General features: G+C 46.7%; 1 protein-coding gene across 1 annotated transcript in view; it reads right to left on the bottom strand.

The window, feature by feature from the left end:
• Positions 1-20203: 20203 nt before the first annotated feature.
• Positions 20204-21398, bottom strand: part of LOC134016823 (AN1-type zinc finger protein 3-like) — a 10539-nt gene continuing 9344 nt past the window's right edge. Inside the window, exon 6 of the mRNA XM_062456109.1 lies at positions 20204-21398. This exon is cut by the window's right edge and continues 3 nt beyond it. Within this exon, the coding sequence (XP_062312093.1) occupies positions 21288-21398 (111 nt within the window). The 3' untranslated portion in view covers positions 20204-21287.

Below are 21398 nucleotides of genomic sequence, written 5' to 3'. Positions count from 1 at the left end.
GCGGCTCTCAGCTGGCTGGCCACAGACAGAACCCACAGGGATAATGCTTCTTTTCTCACTATCAAAGGAAGTCATGGCGGACTAAGAGGGAAAGCAACACGTGGTGGAAAAGGGTTCTAGTGCCTTAATTCTTAAGGGTTCTTAATTAACAGGAAGTAAGCCTGTGTACGCCGGGCGCCGTCAAGATCCCACTTTCTCCCCGTTCGGTAGAAACCCTGGCCGCCGTCTAATTAAGTTCCAAAGACTTTAATTAAAGGCATAAAAGAGGGAAAGGTCAGTCAACAATCTCTGACATTGAGTGGTGAGAGGCCAATAATAGGGTTCTCATCTCCTTTAAGAGTATGGTCCCACATACTGTTCGTGCGTGCGCGTTTGTGTGCGTGTGCGTGTGCGTGTGTGTGAGAAAGAGAAAGAGAAAGAGAGTGATGGAGAGGGAGAGAGAGGGAGAGAGAGTGTTGTAGAAAATCAAGACGTCCGTAGAAAGTAGTAGAAAAAGGAGTCAAAGACAAAATATCTTTCAACAACCAACGAAAGCTTGATGGTTTATTTCAGCAAGGCAAATGCGCATTCACAAGACATACAAAAAAAGACAAAGCCCAATGCCCCAAAACTCATGTTTTATAGGCTAAATGAGCATAATCCCCCCGCCCTGCATAATATGACGGCACTATCTCGGAAAGTTCTGGACTTTTCTGGTAACCTGACTTCCTCCCCCCCCTTTCACCTTTCGTGTATTTCTTTGGCTAGTAAGGATGTTGATGAACTTCTCCACATCTGAATCCCCCATCTTTCTCGTACTCCACCTCCAATGTCCCATGCCTGTGTCCTTGGATCCCATCACAACAGACTCTGCTTCTCTTCTCTATCACTCCTAATTCGGGCCTGGTTCAGCACAACCAATCACTATTGGCAATGACAGTGGTCATTGCCAATGAGCCTAACGACCCCACCATAGGCTGTTGTGCAATAACAGTCTATTTTAGGATATCATTTCCTTTCTCACACTTAGTTTTGCCAAATCAAGTCCCCCACCAGACATTCTCTTCTGTTAGGAGAAAACCAGTTTCAAGCGCAGTTTATCAACTGAGCAGTGATTTTCACCTACGCAGTTAGGAGTCAGCCATTTTAGGCCCCAGAACCTGGCCTGGGGTTACCTTTTCAAGTTTGCCTTGCCACCCCATAATCAATTTCCCACGACAAGAGAGAAAGAGATGGAGAGAGGGAGAAAGAGAGAGAGAGGAAGACAGAAGCAAAACGGAAGGAAGGAGGTGAGCAGGGGGGATGAGATTGTCATCACCAGCTCATTCTAGCTTCAGTCTTTCACCACCCCCACTTTCCCTTGCCTCACGGCAACAAATGAATTATGAATGCTTATTAAAAAAGGGCAATATTCAGCATCCAAACTAAACTGAGTGTACAAAGACATGAAAGAGACACACACAAATGTCCTGAGATGAGGAGATGAAGAGTTAGGCCGCGCGAGACTCAGTCACCCGGGTGGGTCTCCACGGTCCGCGGGAAAAAAGAAAGAAATAACGTAAATGTAACGTGTCTTGGCCACTGGTGATAAGAACGTATTTCGTTTCTTCTCAATAGAAAAATCAGTTCTCTTTTTGTTATCAGTCGGCGACACACTTCACATGATGGACATTTGACGCACAATACCATTTTAATACGGGTACCAAATGGCCCAATAAATTAAGAGTAAGCAGTGACTATCAGGGCTTGAAACCAGCAATGCCGCTAAAGCGGATGCCAACAGACACTCCCACGTGTACAGGACGAAGAACAACGGTCAATCCAAAGCGGTTCCATGACAATCATACAGTACACGTTTATAACATCCTGATCCCGGTGGACACAGGGTCGCATCTGCTTCACGTCAAGTGAGAAATTCCGAAGTGGAAGGGATAAGCACAGGCCCAGAATCTGAGAACCGTGCCAACGTGCCTGGCGCTTGCCCATGATATTTCCCAGTGTTGTTGCAACATTTGCAGTCTCACACCTGCGTTACATTTTTAGCCGAGCCAGCAGCAGAGCACATCTAGTTTGTTTACAGTAATTTATAACCCGGATATCGTCTTCATTACATTCCTCTAATTAGGCCATGTATTACATACAATCCCACAAATTCAACAGGGTAGTAATGTGTGTCTCCGTTGACCCCCATACATAGACCTAAATTAGGCTGCCATGGGTTTTCAGTACTACCGCTAATCAACCATAACAGACCAAATACGCACGACAACTTCTTAATAGGTGCTTTCTCCAGTCGGGGCCAACTCACGATAACAGACAATCTAGCGTCCAGTTCCAGGATGCAAATTTAACGAATGAACGCATTATTTTTAGGCGAAGTCCCAACAGCATTGTGTGTAGGCCTATGGGGGAAAAGGGCGTCATGTTGAGGCCTCAGCGGCAGTTGGTCAATAACCTCTAGGATTCGGCTACCAATGGGGATGAAGGATGTTATAATTTGTCAGTGGTCGGCTGACTCCCCACAGAGCAGCGGAGGAATATCAAAGTGCAGGGCAGTAAATTGCGCTTTACAACCGCGCTGTACACAGAGACGGACCACGGCCATCCCCAAACTACAGGGTGTTCGCTTTGAGATTGATTTATGTAATGCCATGAACACAATATCATTTTTTGAATGAATATGTGTAGGCCTTTAGTTTGTAAAACACAAATGGTACAATTACATGGTGAAAAAACACCCTATTATGCGGATGGGTTCATGTTGTGCGCCTAGTCGTATCAAAAGCCCCTCACGCTACGATCCCAACGCCTTACCTTTTAATCGGACTCTCAGGTAGCTTGTGCTTGCGGTATAACTGTTATTCGGTCTGACAGTCAGCGCCGTTGGCAGGCTGGCTATAAGCAGCGATGCCCATGCAGGTTTCAGGAGGTTAATTATACAATGTTAGAAGCTGCCTGAAGCTATGCGCTCTCTGCGGCTGGATAGACTGTAATGAGAGAAGAGAGAGCTTCCGCCTTCCCCATAATTATTAAAGAGAGTGAATATGGACACGGTCGATGAAAGTCGGTATTCTAAATTTGTTAGGTCAACAGTTCTCCCAAAGTATCCCAAAGGAATAATTAGGGCAATTGTTCCGAATAGGCCTATTGCTGGGACGCTATATCGCTCAAATAAATAGCATTTAGTCCAATTTATAGCCATATGGAAATCTTTGGCGTCAGGTATAGCCCACATATTGGTGTTTGGTGAAGTCTGCGCACTTAATTCAGCGGACAAACAGTAACGCCTATGGGTTAGGCTGCTGTCACGGGCCACGCGCTATAGTCGATCCGAGGCATCTTTTCACGCAAATACACACACACATGCGCGCGCACGCACGCAGTAACACAGCAGTAAACTTCTTACCGTAGACGCCCTGCCCTCGTGCGTATGGATAGATGATAGAAAATAACAAAATCCAGAAAAGTTCCATCTTCAGTGCAGATCCTTCATAACCTGGAGAAAGAAAGAGAGGGCGGAGGTCTTAGGCTTGAGATGGGGATAGAGAGAAAGAGGTATTAGACTAGAGACTACAAGAGGAAATACATAGGCTACATAACCTGCACCGAGACCAGCTAGAATATAACGGCAGATTGTGGCGTGAGATTCCAATCTCATAGTTGTCTATGATAATCAGTGGGGGTCGAGGTTAAGCCGTTTGTTCAGCTAGGAAATCATGTTAACGCCATAACACCAGAGAATTAAATTATGAGCGAATGCTAAATTCATGCATTATTGCACGCAGGTTACAGACAGACAATTCAAAACTGAATCTGTATAATCTGAAGAGTAAACGACAGCGGCATTACTTTTAGGATTGGTAGTTATTTTTTTATTCGTTGCTCTAAGGTTGCTTTCGGAAAATGTGATAACCGTCATACGTAAGGGCAGTCTTCAGGCGAGAAGGGTCACGCGTGTGAAAACGTAAACTGTGCTCAAACTCGCTCAGGCAGTCTCTCCTTTCAGCTCTCCCTTTTCTCTCCGTTAATTTTATATATTTTAATCAACACCGATTTCACATCACACTGCCTTTTTATGCGTGGTATTGTAGGTTAATAAACTATTAATTGTGCGTGGTAAAAAATAAGCCATCAACGTTATATTGCAGAGCCGGCGAACCACATCAGGCTAATATTTAAAATGTACAAATAAACAATCCGTTCAAACTGATCATACGCGCGTTATCATCAAACGTTCTTGATTTTTTTCATAAAATATATAATTTCGGTTCTCGTGGTGAGAATGCCTGAAAAGATCCAATGTGGAATTCGGCACGAGCTCAGACTTCCACTTACTGAGCGTGACAACCTCTCCGCTAGGCTGTCCTCGTGCTTGTCCTCTTGTCATGCGGGCGAACCTTCATGAACTATTAGTAAACATGTAGTCTAGTTTTATGTCGCCTGTAAGTATGAGTATTAGGCAACACAATGCAGTATCCTAATAATATCATTGGCTAATTCGGTAGCAAGCAAATAAAAGTTGTACGGCATTTGGCAACGTCTACTTTATGGCCATTACGTCTGAGTCTCCCCGCTTCAATAGCCCAACAACCTTAACGTGACATAAAACTACATTTACATATTTAATTGAATGTAGGCTGCGCGTGGCTATGAGTGTGCACGGGCACAGGTGCTTAAAATATGGGTTGAAACGTTCAAATTATTCCACCTTTGGATCAATCAAGTTCCACACTTCCATACCTTCCTCGTGCAGTCCTGACGGCGGGCTACACCTGCTCCTCCCAGCCTCTCGAGCTCAGTCCGACAGATTATTCTGTCTCAAGACTTGGCTACTTCGAGGTGTAGTCACACCGCAAACCTTGGTCCAAAACTTGATTATCCTTGGTTATACTTAATATATCCGATATCGATTTTTATTTCATATGATTTCTGGTTTAGGTTACGACGTCCCAAAAATTCCACATTAACTTTTAACTCACTGTTCCAGTCTATCGGATATATTTCGGAAATCTGCTCACTGTATCCACAAAGCAAGTCCACAGCAGATGTAAAATCACAGTCCTTGTCTCTATCTCTATCCACGAAGGTTACGGATCCAGGCGAGTTATAATGTATTTACTTCTCTGTTTATTCTGATCTTGGAAAACATTCCGTTTGCTTGGTTTCCTTTGGTGAGAAGCTCAGATCAAATAATAATATGGTCGCAAAACTAGTCCCGCTCTCTCAATCAGCAGTGCTGTGCTCCTCGCGCGTCTGCAAGTGCCTTTTGCCAATTGCGAAGTGTGAGTGGAATGAGAACTGCGTCGCGTGGTCCGTTAGAAGAGAGGGACGGCTGAGATGAGCTCCGCTCACAGAACAGGTTGTCAAATGACTCTCACAGTACCCTTGATTATCTCTCTCTCTTTCTCTCTCTCTATTTCTCTGTACCCTCGCCGCTGTCCTTTTTACTGAGAAACAGGCAGTTGGAAGTTGCCGTACTATGATGTATGTGGGTCTAATCGTTTTGTTCAGGAATTTTGCTCGAATCTGGAAGGCTGCAGGATTGTAATTATACAGGTGGAGAAAAGCCAATTAAAGCAGAACAGCTCGAAAAATAAAGTTAAAACAAAGCGGCCCAGTACATTGAATTGTTCCCAGTGGACTAATTAGCCCCACTGGAGAAAGAAAGGCAGAACATGAAAAAACTGCCATGCTGTACCATAACCACTTCTCCGTCTCCTCTTTCTTACCATCAGTTTTTCTACTTGCATGTTTTTATTTTTATTTCTTTCAATACTTGACGCAGCCACTGGGTGGGGTGTTTAAGCTTATTTAACGTCTTCTGCTGCCATACATTTGTGTTTGATTCTGAAAAGTAATCTGCTCATTCAACATGATCATCTTGTTTCTGTAATACTTCCGAATGCTTTTAGACGAATTTGTAAATGTATTTGAACAAAATTGCCACAGAAACTTTTAAGTAACAAAAGTTCCCACCTGGTCATATTTATTTACTTTTCTTTAATCAAGTTTAGTTTTCTTGCACACCTACAGCGTTTTATATCTTTAATTTTGAGTTAGTGTGCCAGATGTGCCCATGCACTCTTCTATCTCATACAACATCAATGACACAGCTAATGTGGTCAATGATTAGTTAATCAAAAACCATCTCCATTCAACTAAATATTTTACATTGGGGATCTACAAACTCTTTACTTCCAAAGTTCACTCTCTCTCTCTCTCTCTCTCTCTCTCTCTCTCTCTCTCTCTCTCTCTCTCTCTCTCTCTCTCTCTCTCTCTCTCTCTCTCTCTCTCTCTCTCTCTCTCTCTCTCTCTCTCTCTCACACTCTCACTCCCTCTGTCTTTTTCCCTCTCTCTCACAAGCTCTTCAGTTTGGCCTGCTGTCAGTATGTTTGGTTCATCTTGCCAGCAAGCATCACAGCAGCTTAGTGTAGTTTATAAATCCCTGCATGTGTCCCAGTGTACGCAGAAACTAGTTCTAAATGAACTGGTTCCACACCACTAGGCTAAGGGATTGTTGTTATCTGCCTGGTGGGACCAGCATATAGCGGGGGGGGGGGGGGGGGGGGGGTGTTCTTCAGTCCATAGAGAGACCTGCCAGAGACCTCACCTCCCGACCTTGACCCTCCTGAGGATATGCCCCGGAACACGCCTCGCCTTGTTACGGTACAAACACGTTCCCATTTCACTCATGACCTACTGGTGCATATTCCTCCAGAACCTCATTTCTCAGTCCACGCTTCACTTCGACAGAGGAGCCCGACAGATATTCAGAAAGCCATCAGGAAGTGCAAGTTCTGTCGGTCGAACCAGACCGAGTGCAGGAATGTGACAGGAGGCTCGGTTAAGGTTTCTGATCCCATTTCCTGTTTATGTGCTCCAATCAGTGTAACTCTGTCAGTGATGGAGAAGCAGCAGGCACTCTCCATATCTAATGTGGACAGAGAGACAAGAGGAGAGAGTATAACCGCATTATATCAGGGTGTAATCTGATAATGGGCTCCTCTGTCTTAGTGCTGTGCGTGTCATTACACAGATGGGTGACAGACATCACACGGAGCCTCCCGTTCATGTTCAAGATCTCTACACGCAACACAAAGGAACTTTGAAATACAGACATCCGGGGCACACTTCTCTCGCGCCTGCGTCCATGAGGTGCGCATCTCTCTCAGAACTAAAAGTGAGATGGATCAATAACAGAGTGTCTGATGCGTGTCTGTGTGTGTGTGTGTGCACCTTTGAGGGCATGACAAGCGTCTACGCAAGCGTCGGCGTTGCGCGAACACGTGCACGCTTGCGTCTGACAGCAGCTGAGCCACCTCACCCCCCCCCCCCCCGCCACACAGGAGCCATTTTTCACCGGGTAATTGGCGGCTAGGCGGCATGCCCTTGGGATTCGATAATTCATAACCTCCTCGCATCCAATATCGGATACGGAGAAATGGGCTGAGACAAGGGGGTGCGGAGAGAAGGCCCGCATCATTAGAGAGGGCGGTAATGGCCCTTATTGATTCTTCCCCGCCGGGGCCCCTCCATTTCATGTTTAAAACAACACTGATTCTCATTACGGAGGTTTGCTGATAAGAGTTTGGGAGCAGGCGGGGCGGGGGAGGGGGTGGGTGGGAGGCGCAAGGGACACTGAATAGACTCCAATCGATGGCAAGGACAAGGAGGAGAGACTGAGCCAGGCTCACACACACACACAGCTCCCACCTCTCAGCCTGTGTTCCGGTGGATTCCGCTGTGCGGCGTATTTCCTCTTTATTCTCTTGCTCCTGACCCCTCTCCAACCTCCTTAGGCCCCCTCAGACTGTAATAAGGTGGACTGAAACATGCACTGCCCACCGCTTTGTTAATATCATAAGGTTGTCGACTGAGAGAGATGCATACCCAGGGGCAATCCTGTCATTACTTGAACATCTCCACACCGGGCTCAGCTTGATGCACTCACAATGAGGTTCTCACAAAATAAGAGGCAACTTAGTAACTGGCTCCAATTTGCAATAAAAAGAAAAGCCCACACAGTCATTTTGAAAATCCATAATCAGCAGCAGCAGCTCTGAGGCTCATTTGTCTGGGCTTCTTCTCCCTCCCTTCCGACCCTCATTAAACGTTCGTCATTGGCTGGTTTGGTTGCATATTGATCCACAGTCTGCCTCCCTGCCTCTCCTCAGAGAGGCAGGGAGGCAGACTGGTCAGATGGATTGGCAGTCACCCAGCCAATCAGCTCCGTTCTCTCCCTTCTGTGTGGTGGTGGTGTGGTGGTGTTCTGGTGTTGGTGGTGGTGGTGTATGTTGGGGCTGGAGTGCTCCTCATGCTGTTCTCTCTGATAAGACCAGACAGGCTGTGACTCAGCTACGCATAAAGATGCTGTTTGAACGATAAAACTGTTCAAGATCAAACACCCTCGCCACACACACGTACACGCACACGCACACACAGCGAATGATAAACCACAGGGAAGAACAGGCATACTGAGCTGGATGCAAATCTCAAAAACTGTTGCTGATGGGGCGTACATCTTTAAAGATGTTTATAATCACTCCTCCTATCTGCTTCCTCGCTTCCTGTTTTCCTATCACACACCTATCAGCCCGCTCTTCCTTTTCTTCGCCTGAAGTCAGATTGGTCCGGCTGCTCAGCCGTGAACCCCCCTGTGTTGTATCCTACCTTGTCTGGCTCCCCTGCCCTCTCCCCTGCCCTCTGCCCTGCCCTCTCCCCTGCCCTCTCCCCTGCCCTCTCCCCTGCCCTCTCCCCTGCCCTCTCCCCTGCCCACTCCCCAGCCCTCTCCCCTGCCCTCTCCCCTGCCCTCTGCCCTACCCTCTCCCCTGCCCTCTCCCCTGCCCTCTCCCCTGCCCTCTGCCCTACCCTCTCCCCTGCCCTCTGCCCTGCCCTCTCCCCTGCCCTCTCCCCTGCCCTCTCCCCTGCCCTCTCCCCTGGTTGTAGACACTTCCTCTGTCTCCACTTTGTTTCCATTACTGGTCCTGTCTGTGGCTTCCTGTAGGCCCTGCCAGGCTCATTAGCTGGCAGGGCGGGCTGGAGAAAGGCAGCGACCCCCAGGGGATTAGAGGTGTGCTCTGGCATGTCCAGGGTCAGCCCTCTGCATGGCGATGAGAACAAGAGGGATTATTCAAATGAGTCAGGCATCCACCTTCCAGAGTCAGCCAGTCAACCAGGCAGCCAGCCATCCCGCACCGCCAGAAAGCTCCTCGACCCTCCAGCGACGCGTATTCAGTCATCCCGTATAAACAGCCAGCCCGCTTGTTAGCCAAGTCAGCCTTCTGGCGTGGTCGTGAGTGCATTCCACAGAATGAGTGTCTGATTTGAAAATAACCCAATGATCCAGGTAGCTGCTTAGTCTCAGCTGTGGTCAAGTCGAGGTCTGTGGCGTTTGTGTATCTGGGAGGTTGCCAGTGGAGACCTATTTGTTGTGACAAATTGACCCAATTGGAGGTAGTCAAGCCAACGGCATCCTCTCAATACCTTCCTAGGCAGTCAATTACCAAACAGATAGCCCAGAGCACCAATTACACCCACTAAGGCCTAAGTCCTCGGCTTGCCTGTCTACATTCCTTTTTCTGTGGGCTGTATCGTCTTATTAGCATTAAGTGGATTGGAATATCTATCATTGTGTGACGTGATTCCACTTAACACACCCAACCCCCAACTGTTCTACAAAGCCACTTTGTGGCAAATGCTGCTTTATTCTGCCAACTGTCTCTATTTTCAAAAAGGTTCCAGAGAAGCGAGGGGAGAGGGATTCCTCTGGTTCTGAGCCACAGACAGGGAACCAGAGAGGCTGGAGGATTATGGTGTGTGAAGATGGAGGGAAGGGTGTGTTCTTACTCCTGGAGCTGGGAAAAGCTCATTTTCAGGTGTCAAATCATCTCCACAGTGTCAGAACTTTTCCACACACACCTCCACACTTGTTGCATCAACACATCCTGTAGTGTCTGCACTAACACACTACGACAGCAAAAAAAAAAGAAAAGAAAAAAACTCAATAAATCATTTTGGAACACAGTATAAAGGAAAATCTGAAGACCACAGGATTTACCAATCTGTAGTGTTCACAGAAATACCTATTTTTACTGTCCAAGCATCTTCAATACTTCAGCGAAAAACTCAAGTCGTACAGGCGCAGCAACAGGAAGTGACTTCACACGTGCTACTGTAACAGCTTTTGACAGGTACATTCAAATCAAAATGCAGACCGCAGAGCTCAATTATCCAAGAGAAAAACAAAGGCACTAGCTCTCGCCTGCTCATCAAACCCACAAGCAAATTGAATTTGGATCCACCTCACCATCAAACACTGATTGCACGGTGATCATCACTGAAATTGTCTGTATAAAACCCACACATTAACACATGCAGAGGATTGTTAAACCAAAATGATCATCATGCTACAATTGATTATGTTCCAAAACACTAATATTCATTGGTTTTGCCCAAGTTCAAATCCAAAGTTGAAGTTGGTCTCGAGGATGTCTCGAGGAAAAAACAATATTGCGCTCGTACGGTCGTAGCTCATTTTCTCATTGGTGGGCCAATTTCTCTGTGCGGGCAAAGCAGAGAAAGGGGAGGTAACCTTTGCTCTTATGACGACATAAGGAGAGGATTTTCAAAACCGAGCGTTTCAGCGTTCATTTTCTCAAAGGCGGAGAAGAATACCCAGGGCTTAGTTTACACCTATCGAAATTTCTAGCTACTGGGGGACCAAAGGCAGGCTCGGGGAACTCATATTAAACTCCTAAAGTGAACATTTCATGTCATGGGACCTTTAAGTAAGTGTGTAGGTTAGGTAGGTGGAGGGATTTTGTGATGTTCTTTAGGGTATTTATGAAGAGTTTGTTGTGTCTCAAAGCTCATGTTCTCTACAGTAACAGAGAACCGTCATGTATTTTGTATGTAAGGTAGTCTATCACATAGTATTCTCTGGGGAATAACTAGCACTTCCACTAAACTTAAACCCCAAAATGTCGTGCTTCCTCACAAAAAGCCTTGACATCATTGTTCCAAGTGGACTGCCAATGTGAAAATTACCCGTCTCTATGAAATAAGTAAGTTAAGTTAAGATAAGTTTTGGCCAGGACTGTTTTCTGGTACTGTTCCTCAGAGATTTAGGAGTCTGGATCTCCTCCAACACAGCCTCGCCACTGGGCTTGCTCTGCTAGGCATGCTGGATCCCATGGACTCATTTAGTTAAAATTAATTCAGTTTAATTCAGTACAAATAAGCAAGTTGCTCTAAATGAATATACCTCTTTAGCTGAAGCTGTCTCGTCCAGGCTGCAGAGCTGGGCCTTCCACTAGATCAGCAGCACTTGTTGTGACAGTATTTGTGCATAAACAACTCTTCTCAACACAGGGAGAGAATTGACTGTATTGTGAAAATAAATAGTACTACAAAATATTGAACGCATCTGATCATTTAACCCTCGTGCTGCCTTCGGGTCACATGACCCAAAGGTTCATAACGAACCATCGTTGTGTTTACCCAATTTTACCCAATACAAAAACAAATTAAAATAATTTTCTTTTAACCTTTGCAATGTGGGGGGTCTGAGACAGCCCAACGGTTAAAAGAAAATGCTTCACTTTGTCTTTGTATGCGGTAAATCTGTCGCAATACGACGGTGGGTCACAATGACTGATGGGTCAGAATGACCCGAAGATAACACAAGGGTTAAGATACAAAAGTAGGCTTCCTTCAAAAAGATACATTAATTTCCTGTAGGGCAGTACATTGTCACAAGGCAAGTTGGAAACCCAAACCTATCTAAGCAGTCAGTAACAGCAATCAGCGACTTCCTCACCAAAGTGATTGTAGCACTAACGTGATAATCAATCAGATAACTAGAATGCCTCCATCCGGCATTTGCCCAGCCAATCATGAGGCTCCGTGAGACGTGTGTTGAGGATCGATGGGAGACGGGATGGAGTAGGGATGGGTTTTCTCTGAGGAGTCCATCCAGGAAGGTCACTGGAGGTCACACCCTACCAGTCCTCATGGCGTACAAACAAACAACACGGCCCCCAGTCACCTCTCTCTGTGAAAGTCTATGTAATCCTGTGGAGACTGATAATCCATGCAGATAATCCATAAAATCTATATGTTTCTTAGTGGAAACAAGCTCTCTGATAAGAGCAGGCACGATGTAGCGGTTGGGGGTAATTTGGAATCATGTACGTGCCTAGCAGCTATCATAGATTAATCTGTCTGTGTGTCTGTGTGTGTCTATGTGTGTGTGTCTGTGTGTGTCTGTGTGTGTGTCTGTGCGCTGGTTTTATCCTCGGGTAGGTCAAGTATTTTACTGGATATTGCAGTTACATCCCAACAGCTGGTTGTCGAGGAAGGTGAGACATTATAATGATATTATCTGTCATGTCCTACTTAGGAGGAAGAAGAGCGAGAGAGGAAGGAAAAAGGAAAAGAGAGAGAGGAGGGGAAAAGGAAAAGGGAAAGAGAGAAGGAAAGGCCCATCTATCTATTCTTAGATGCAAGCTCAGTTTCTCTATCAAGTCCCATTAGTGCTGTACACATAATGTGGGTTGTGTTCCTTAATGAAAACAACAAACCATATTATTATCATGGGGTGTGTGTGTGTGTGTGCGCGTGCGTGCGTATGTCTTGGGGCTCATACAGTCCTACAGTAAATTAGACTTTATGAAATCCCCTCGTAATGAGAGGCAACACATTCAAATCCTCCCTCTCTCAAACTAACTTCTGTTCTCCTGGGCGGCCATTCTCTTCATGAAAACTCTCTTGTGCCCCAGTCATGTGACCCCTGTCTCTTCCTGTCAGTCCTCTATGGTCACCGTGGCTACGTGCCATCCCCCCTGTCTCTCTCACTCACACACACACACGCACGCACGCACGCACGCACACACGCACACACGCACACACGCACACACGCACACACGCACACACGCACACACACACACACACACACACACACACACACACACACACACACACTGTTAGAAGCCTGGATGAGGGGAAGAGATGAATGAGGACAACAGAGAGCTCAGCCTCGTAGGGACGGAGGGACAAAGCATGGCTGCCAGGAGTTCTCCTGGTTCAAGAACATCCCTGTCTCCCTGAGAAGGGAAGACACTACAGTTCCCATAATGAGCAGTGTGTGTGTGTGCGTGGGTGGGTGCAGGTCAGGTGTTTGAAGGTGGTGTGTGTGTGTGCGTTTGTGTGTGCATGTGTGTGTGTGCATGGGTGATGTGTGTGCTTTTGTTTATGGTTGACACATACAGGCAGGTAGTAATACAGTCTTTATATCCATGTCTCCGTTTCCAAGGTAACACTCATCCACCTCCCTAGCATTCAAGACTGTGCTGCTTAGATCAGAAGCCCGACACACGCACACACACAGAACATAGTTATCAACATAGTATATGGCGACTGTCCACTACTATGGATACTTGGCCATGTGCCATGGTGCTGTGTTAAGGTAGACGGGGTGAGTATATAACAGATGCATCAAACACTCCAGGTCCCAAATGTAAAGGTCACTTCCAATCCTACCAATTAGGATGAGGATGTCTGATATGCCGGACAGTCCCAGATAAGCCAGCCGGACGTCTACATGAATGCATTTACTTACATTTACATTTAGTCATTTAGCAGATGCTCTTATCCAGAGTGACTTACAGTAAGTACAGGAACATTCCCCCTGAGGCAAGTAGGGTGAAGTGCCTTGCCCAAGGACACAACATCAGTTGGCATGACCGGGAATCGAACTGGCAACCTTTGGATTCCCTCACCGCTCAGCCACCTGACTCCCTGACTCTACTGTCCTTGTTTCCGTCTCATTTCAGTCTGCTCACCAGCATGGCTGTTTGCTGGCGTCTGCTTCCTGTAATGTAAGATTAGAGCAATTAGCAATTAGGGCGCTGGCTAGTGCAGGAGCTGGGGATTTATGTTTCTATCTACACCTTTTCGGAGACGCGATTGCGCCGCGTGTCATTAGGACATTTTTATCACTTCTGGGGTAATGGAATCGGGGTGGGCTGGGTTGAGATATTGTGTTGTCACTGCCTTCTGACAGACTGGCGCACGCACGCAGGCCCTCCTCTTCCTCTTCCAGTCGTTGTCGCGTTCCTCCATACCTCCCTCTTTTCCACAAACAACATCTTCCTCAACTGCTTTATATCTGCCTTGTCTTCCTCTCTCGCTCCCTCTTCTGTTTCCAATCTCTATAAACCTCTTGGTGTGGGACAGCCTCCCTTGTCTTTTTGATCAGCTCCCTCCATCCCTCCCCCCTGTAAACCTATTTCTTTGGCCTCTGTATGCAACACCAACTGATAAGGATGTGTTAGTAGACTAACCAGAGGCTATGTATGTAGGCCTACAGTTAAGATTGAAGGTAATATGAGTGTGTTGACATGCAAAGAAGTACAGATACTCAAGTTTAAAAAGACTCTGGTAAATGTTAAAGTACTGACTACACTGACAATTTTAGAAAATATTTGTAAATCTTTCAAAAACTTTTGTGAATCTTTTTTTCAAGAAACCTTTTTGAATTTTGGAAAATATTGTTTCAACCTTTCATCCTTTTTTTGTGTGTTTTTTACCCCCACACAGTGAAAGGAAAGGAGAGAGGAGGAGGGGAAAACAAATAATTCTAAAACATTTAGCTGCTTCATCCTAACTGCCGTTTACCTGTGCGATATTGCACGAGGAGCGGAGGGCAAACAAACACTAAAAACAAACTGCCCAGCTGCCTATCTGACACGGCCGCCATCCTCTCCACTCAACACCGCGAGCCCTTGCTTGTACAGACGACCCATGCTGACAGATATAGATGCTCAGAGGGCTCACCGGGATAGATAAGCTACATGGTCTGACAACGCTTTCCTTGCGTGGGCGTTAATTGAAAAGGTAAGAGGATAAAACCGCGTTGCTCTCCCGTATCGTTGGCAGTCCCACCGCATCCTCACAGCTGCAGATGAAGAGTACTTACTCGCCAGGCGCGATGCGTGGGTGGGCCGCTTCCATTACATAGTCAAGCACCTTCACATCTCCGGGAGAGAGGCCAGAACAGAATGTTTTACAAGACACACCAAAGTTGGATCTTCTTAGGGAGACAAAGCCTGTGTGGCTGTGGGTGTGAAAGGGGAACCGGAAGAGCACTGGAGGTTAGTGAAAGCTGGGGCCAGTTGTAGCCTACTGTTGTTGCCCATGTTTATAATTAAACAGACTCTACATTTAGAGGGGCCACAAGGGAGTCCAAGCTCTCCCCCCCCCCAGCCAGTCTCAGGCCGTTGAGAGCCAGCGTGGTGGTTTGGAAACAGAGGTAAATGATTGTGTTTTCTGACAGGCTGCTTGCTATGCTCCAGTTGTCCCCACTCCCTCCTCCCTCTCCTGACCCGGCCTGTTCCACTCACTCTGACCCTCACCAAGGCCTGGACGCTCACCAAGCACCACAGACAGGAACACCCCCCTGCCGGGAGAGAGAGAGAGTGTGAGAGATACAGTGTGTGTGTGTGTGTGTGTGTGTGTGATGGTGAAGGAAAGAGAGAACTAGAAAGAGAGAGAAGGGAAAAACGATCCAGAGCAAACAAACCGTTCCGCTTTGGCTTGTGTTAAGAGATCGAGACAGGGAGATCAATATGGCAGAAGTCTACCAGACAGCAAAATAAAGGAGTCATTACATCAGTGAGCAGCAAGCAAGAACAAAACATTTATATTTTTAGGGTTTGGGAGAAATATGGTTGTAACAGTTAAAAGGCATTGACAAGGCATTGGGGGAACAGGAGCTGGCTTAAGAGTACGTGTGTCCTGTGAACATGAACACACACACACACAGTCCTTTTAACTAGCTTTTGTTCATAATAGATGTTGCACTGAGCCAAAATCCATAGAGAAGAGTAGTACATTCTGAGAAAGAGAAAAACCTCAGTGGTAAAAGAAAGGTCTTCAATCCTGGTCCTCAGGTCCCACTGTTCTGTATGTTCTAGATGTTTCCCTGCTCCAACACACCGGATTCAAATAAATGATCGTCACCAGGCTTTTGCTGAGCTTCATAACAACATTCATTTGAATCCGGTGTGTTGGGGCAGGGAAACATCTAGAACATGCAGGGCAGGGGGTCCCTGAGGACCAGGGTTGAAGACCACTGGTCTACACCTTCTACAGTTCCCTAAGATCAGCGGAGGGGCATATTCATCTGATCCTTCACATCACTCTGAAAGTACAGACTTCATATCAGTCCTATCATTCACCCATTAGTCACTCCACATCAGGAATAGGCTACATTTCCTCACATGGTTTCAGCTCTGACCATCTCAGAACTGTCAAGGTCACCAAATCAACCAGACCTCCTGACCATATTACAGTGGATTGAAACCCTACACCTCCTCCTTCTCCATCCCCTTCTCACACACACACTCTCTCTCCTTTTTCTCTCTCTCTCAGCTCTCCACAGGAACACGATCTAGTATTCATCTAGTGCTTCATCAAATATTCATCCGTTTTAGTGGTTTATCTCCGAGCTATCGAAAGGCAGACCAGAACTGTTCTGTCAGCTTATTTGGAAAGGTCAGGAGTGAGAATCAAACTGATAATAATAGGTGTTCTGGGAACCCCAGAAGTCCGCAACGACAGTTTCCTCCGCTCTAAAGTGTGATTAAATCCCAACAAAGCCTTATCGGTCCCGTGTGGAACGGTGGTGGTTCTCTTATTGACTCTGACGGAGCTTCTGTTAGCGACACGGTATGAGGACAGTGAATCACCTTGTGGGCACCCTCTGTCACCTCAGGTGTCAATTTCATTGCCAGTAGATATCTGTTCTGATCATGTACAGTAAATGGATTCTAAAAGGCTGGCTCACTACAGCATAATGGCACGGCCAACAACTCGCGAGTCATGAATCATTCGGATATCGCATTTCTCTCCATCTATGAGAGCGTTTCTTTTAGCGTCGTCTCAGATGTCTGTAGATCCTGTCTAGCATCTCACAGACTCAAGTGCAAAGCATCTAGCTAGCAGGACATTAAATTAAAAAATACTGGAGAGACTGTATTTTGTAAAATTACATTTGTCAACATTTTCGTGCAAAGTCGTGCTCTGTAGGGAGCGGCTAAAATGGCAAAAACTGGTCGGGGGACTCGTCACTTGGGGCACCGAAGATCTTGGGGCGGCACACCAAAATCAAAAGCCATAACTGACTTTCAGAATTGTTGTAGAATATAGGCTAGTTGTAGTATATAGGCTACTAAAACAATATCAATATGAGAGTTAAGAGTTAATCACATAGCCTACTGATGTCCTTTAGTTTCTTATTTTCCAATTAATGTTCCAAATTGTCTGATGTGCAAACCCTAATATCGGCACAGTCATCATTGAGTAATACAAAATTTTAAAAAAATACAAGCACTATATGTGACTTGGTAGGGGGGGAGGCAATTGTAGCGGTTGTATCGGGTGTCTGTGCACCCCCCCCCCCCCCTTCCCCTTCCCCCAACCCCCCCCCCCCCCCCCCCCCCTGGCTGCGCCACTGATGTGTAAAATATAATTGCAGACAATCTTTGCAGATAATTGTTGCTAGATCTAATGAAAGAGCAAACTGATTACATACTGCCGGGATATCTGCCGTCTTATTACATTACATGTACAGAATGGATGAGAGGTGCCTGTTGGGTCCACCTCTTAAGTCATCTGATACGTAAGCAGGCACGCACACACACATACAACACACACACACGTACAGGACACACACACACCAAACAACACATGCACACAGTTACAATCAGTGGGAATAAATATGAAACCGACTTGTCCCATTAGGCTATAATTGGTGTGTGAGGCGTGGAACACTTAACAGGAGGACATTCAATACGCGTGTATGGATTACATCTGCATCAGTGACAGGCTTCCTTGTTTGTTGTGATGTAAGCTGATTAGCTCTCACCCTTAACAGCATGCTCAAATCCCTCGCCCACAGAAATTACAGATCCTGTTTCCGAACAGACATACCCCGTCTCGATCCATTCCAAGTGTGTGTGTGTGTGTGTGTGTATCCATGACTACTAGCTGACGTCCACAGATTATCGTCTGAAAAAATCCAAATGAATTTGGGTGGCCTGAACTGATTCAAAATGGACCTCATACACGGACACTGCAAAATGGAGGTGTGTGTGTGTGTGTGGGTATAGGTGTATGTGTGGGTATAGGTGTGTGTGCGGGTATAGGTGTGTGTGCGTGTATAGGTGTGTGTGTGGGTATAGGTGTGTGTGTGTGTGGGGTATAGGTGTGTGGGTATAGGTGTGTGTGCGTGTATAGGTGTGTGTGCGGGTATAGGTGTGTGTGTGTGTGTGTGTGTGTGTGTGTGTGTGGGTATAGGTGTGTGAGTTGGTGTAGGTGTATGTACACCTAGCACCAGCAGCCAGGTGTATCTACACTACCTTCAAGTCTCCTGCAGAGCGCAGAGCGATGCTAGCTTCCTGTGTGTGCTGGCTGCCGGCCAACCTTGGCCCCGTTTCAACATGCCTTTTGATCATACATATGTTTTCTTCTTCTCAAAACACTAATTAGTGGGCGAGCAAGGCCCGCAAGACAGCAGCACTGCTGACATCTAATACTCACCACCCTATCTGTGTGTTAAGAAAATCACCTTTAAGCATGTACAGGCACGCTGGGCTTCCCATCCAAGCAGCCGTGAGGAAGTCTGCATCGGATGATAAACATCTATTTACACAACCATAAAACACTGATAGCGCCAACATGGAGCACAGCCAATAGCACACTGCCAAATGACTGACAGTCGCATCTAAGCAGACATCCTTTAATGAAAGAAAGCTTGTGCCCTGTGCGTTTGTCTAAAAGCTCAAGGATTTAATGACAGGGTGATACAGAGCCCTAGAGGATCTGCAGGCCCTTCGGGAACCTCACAGCCAAGCACCAAAACCCCTCTTTAAATCCAACCTTTCACACTTTCGTTTGCAGATTTCAATTTATGTATTTTTATTACCTTTCCTAGAACGTTCGTTCAGTCCATCTCCTTCCCTTCAGAAATGACACAGGGGAAAACATCTCATATGGTCTAATCCAGTTTATTCATTTTCAGCAAAAGAAAAATACCAGGGGAAAAAACCAAGGAAACAAATGCTACAGAATTTATCCATTATTTTTTACGATGTTAAAACTAAAATGCATCTCTACGCTAAAGTGTAAGTAAAATCTGAAACACAAAAATGGTTAAATAAGGATTCTTTAAGATAACAGGATCACCACTGCTCCATATTCTTTCCTTTCCACGGCTCAACCACAAAAAAATCGTCCCTAAAAAAGACCAACCGACAGTTACAACTTCCAGCGAGGTGGGCTCCTCCCCTGACCCCCGCCTCCCTCCGTGACCCCTCCACCTCCCTCCGTGACCCCCTGGGCCTCCCTAACCCCACATTAGCTCAAACATATGAGAGAAAAAGAGAGATCAATATAGATAAAACAGGATTAATGCAATAAAGGTGGATGAAGGAGGGAATCACACCGTTGTAAATGGATCAGAGAAGAGGGATGGAAATAGTGTTGACAGGCAAGGTGAAAGAGAGTCAGAGAAAGAGAGATAGAGTGAGAGTGACGGAGAGAGCCAGAGAAAGAGAGATACAGACAGTGAGAGTGACAGAGAGAGAGAGTCAGAGAAAAAGAGAGACAGAGAGAGAGTGACAGAGAGAGATACAGACAGAGTGAGAGTGACAGAGTGAGAGAGACAGAGAGAGAGTGACAGAGAGAGAGAGAGTGACAGAGAGAGAGAGAGTGACAGAGAGAGAGAGAGTGACAGAGAGAGAGAGAGTGACAGATGAGAGAGAGAGAGAGAGACAGAGAGAGAGACAGAGAGAGACAGAGAGAGAGACAGAGAGTGACAGAGAGAGTGACAGAGACAGAGACAGAGAGAGAGAGAGAGAGAGAGGAGAGAGAGAGAGAGAGAGAGAGAGAGAGAGAGAGAGAGACAGAGAGTGACAGAGAGGAGTGACAGAGACAGAGACAGAGACAGAGAGAGAGAGAGAGAGAGAGAGAGAGAGAGAGAGAGAGAGAGAGAGAGAGAGAGAGAGAGAGAGAGAGTGAGAGAGAGAGAGAGAGAGAGAGAGAGAGAGAGAGAGAGAGAGAGAGAGAGGAGAGAGAGGAGAGAGAGAGAGAGAGGAGAGGAGAGAGAGAGAGGGAGAGAGAGAGAGAGAGAGGAGAGAGAGAGAGAGAGAGAGAGAGAGAGGATTCACTAGAGGCAGAGCATCACAAAACCAATTCACACATTGGGATGGAAGTTTGTAACTAAGACTTAATGGATTATATTTATCAAGACCTGAACTACAACCCCCATCAGCCTGGACTACAACTCCCATCAGCTTCCTCCTGAATAATGTTGCTCTGCTGTTTTTGCCGAGCCAAAAGTGTACCGCTTGATTCAGTTTCCATCCTTGTGCTCTAATCTACACACATTAGCTGAACCATATACAGTATAAAAGTGTGTGTGTGTTTACCATGCATGGACCCCAGATATAGATGAAGGTTCAACCAAGTATCTGAAATGCCTGCCGTCTAAAAGTTCGACGTCTGACATTCAGCACCTGTAGTATGAACGTCGTCGCCAAGGAGAATCTCCGAGGTGTCCGTCTCCATAGTAACAGTGAGTCGCGGATGGAATCCCTGACGGACGCGGTGATTGGTTGAGCAGCTCAACAGAAGCCCACCTGGGCCAATCGGTGCCCGTCAGGTCCCAAGTTCTCTGCCCCAGGGGACAATGGCCACCGTGTCAGTAGTGAAGGAGAGGGGGGGGGGGGTAGACCTGAGGTGTGGTGTGTGTAGATGGGGTGGGGGCGTTCTGGGAGAAGTAAAGGCTGAAAATACAGAGTAGTGATTGGTTGGTTGTAGTTGAGGGTGTGGGTGGGAGGGTGGAGCCTGTGTGTAACGGAGGTCTGGTCTCGCATGAGGCTCAGGACAGCTAACCTCACCCAACACTAGCGGGTGTCAAGGTTAACTATCAGATCCCAAAAAAAGAAGAAAAGGTTGAGTAGGAGGTGGGTGGGGTTTAAAAATGTGAGTATGGAGGGGGTGGGGCGGGGGGGTGGTTCAAGGGCTTGGGGGGTGGGGGCGGGGTGTGCGCCACTTTAAGTCCCATGCGGGGCGCAACAAGTAGCAGTGCTTTGTCTGGTATTGAGGTAAGAGCACAGTCTCAAAAGGGGGGTGTCAGGACCTCCACCTGCTCCTCCTCCTCAGGAGCACTCCTCCACTGATTGGCTGGGCCGTGTGGGTGCTCAGGAGCACTCCTCCTCTCTGATTGGCTGGGCCGTGTGGGTTGCTCAGGAGCACTCCTCCCCGATGCGCTGGCAGGAGCGGCCCACCTTGCGCTCCAGCTTCACCATCTTGAGGACGGCCTCCTCGCGCCCGCGGCCCAGGTGGTCGAACAGACA

Source organism: Osmerus eperlanus, unplaced genomic scaffold (assembly GCF_963692335.1).
Source record: "Osmerus eperlanus unplaced genomic scaffold, fOsmEpe2.1 SCAFFOLD_125, whole genome shotgun sequence".
Classification (NCBI taxonomy): Eukaryota; Metazoa; Chordata; class Actinopteri; order Osmeriformes; family Osmeridae; genus Osmerus; species Osmerus eperlanus.
The sequence above is the reverse complement of the archived record's forward strand: the minus strand, read 5'-3'. Positions and strand labels throughout refer to the sequence as shown.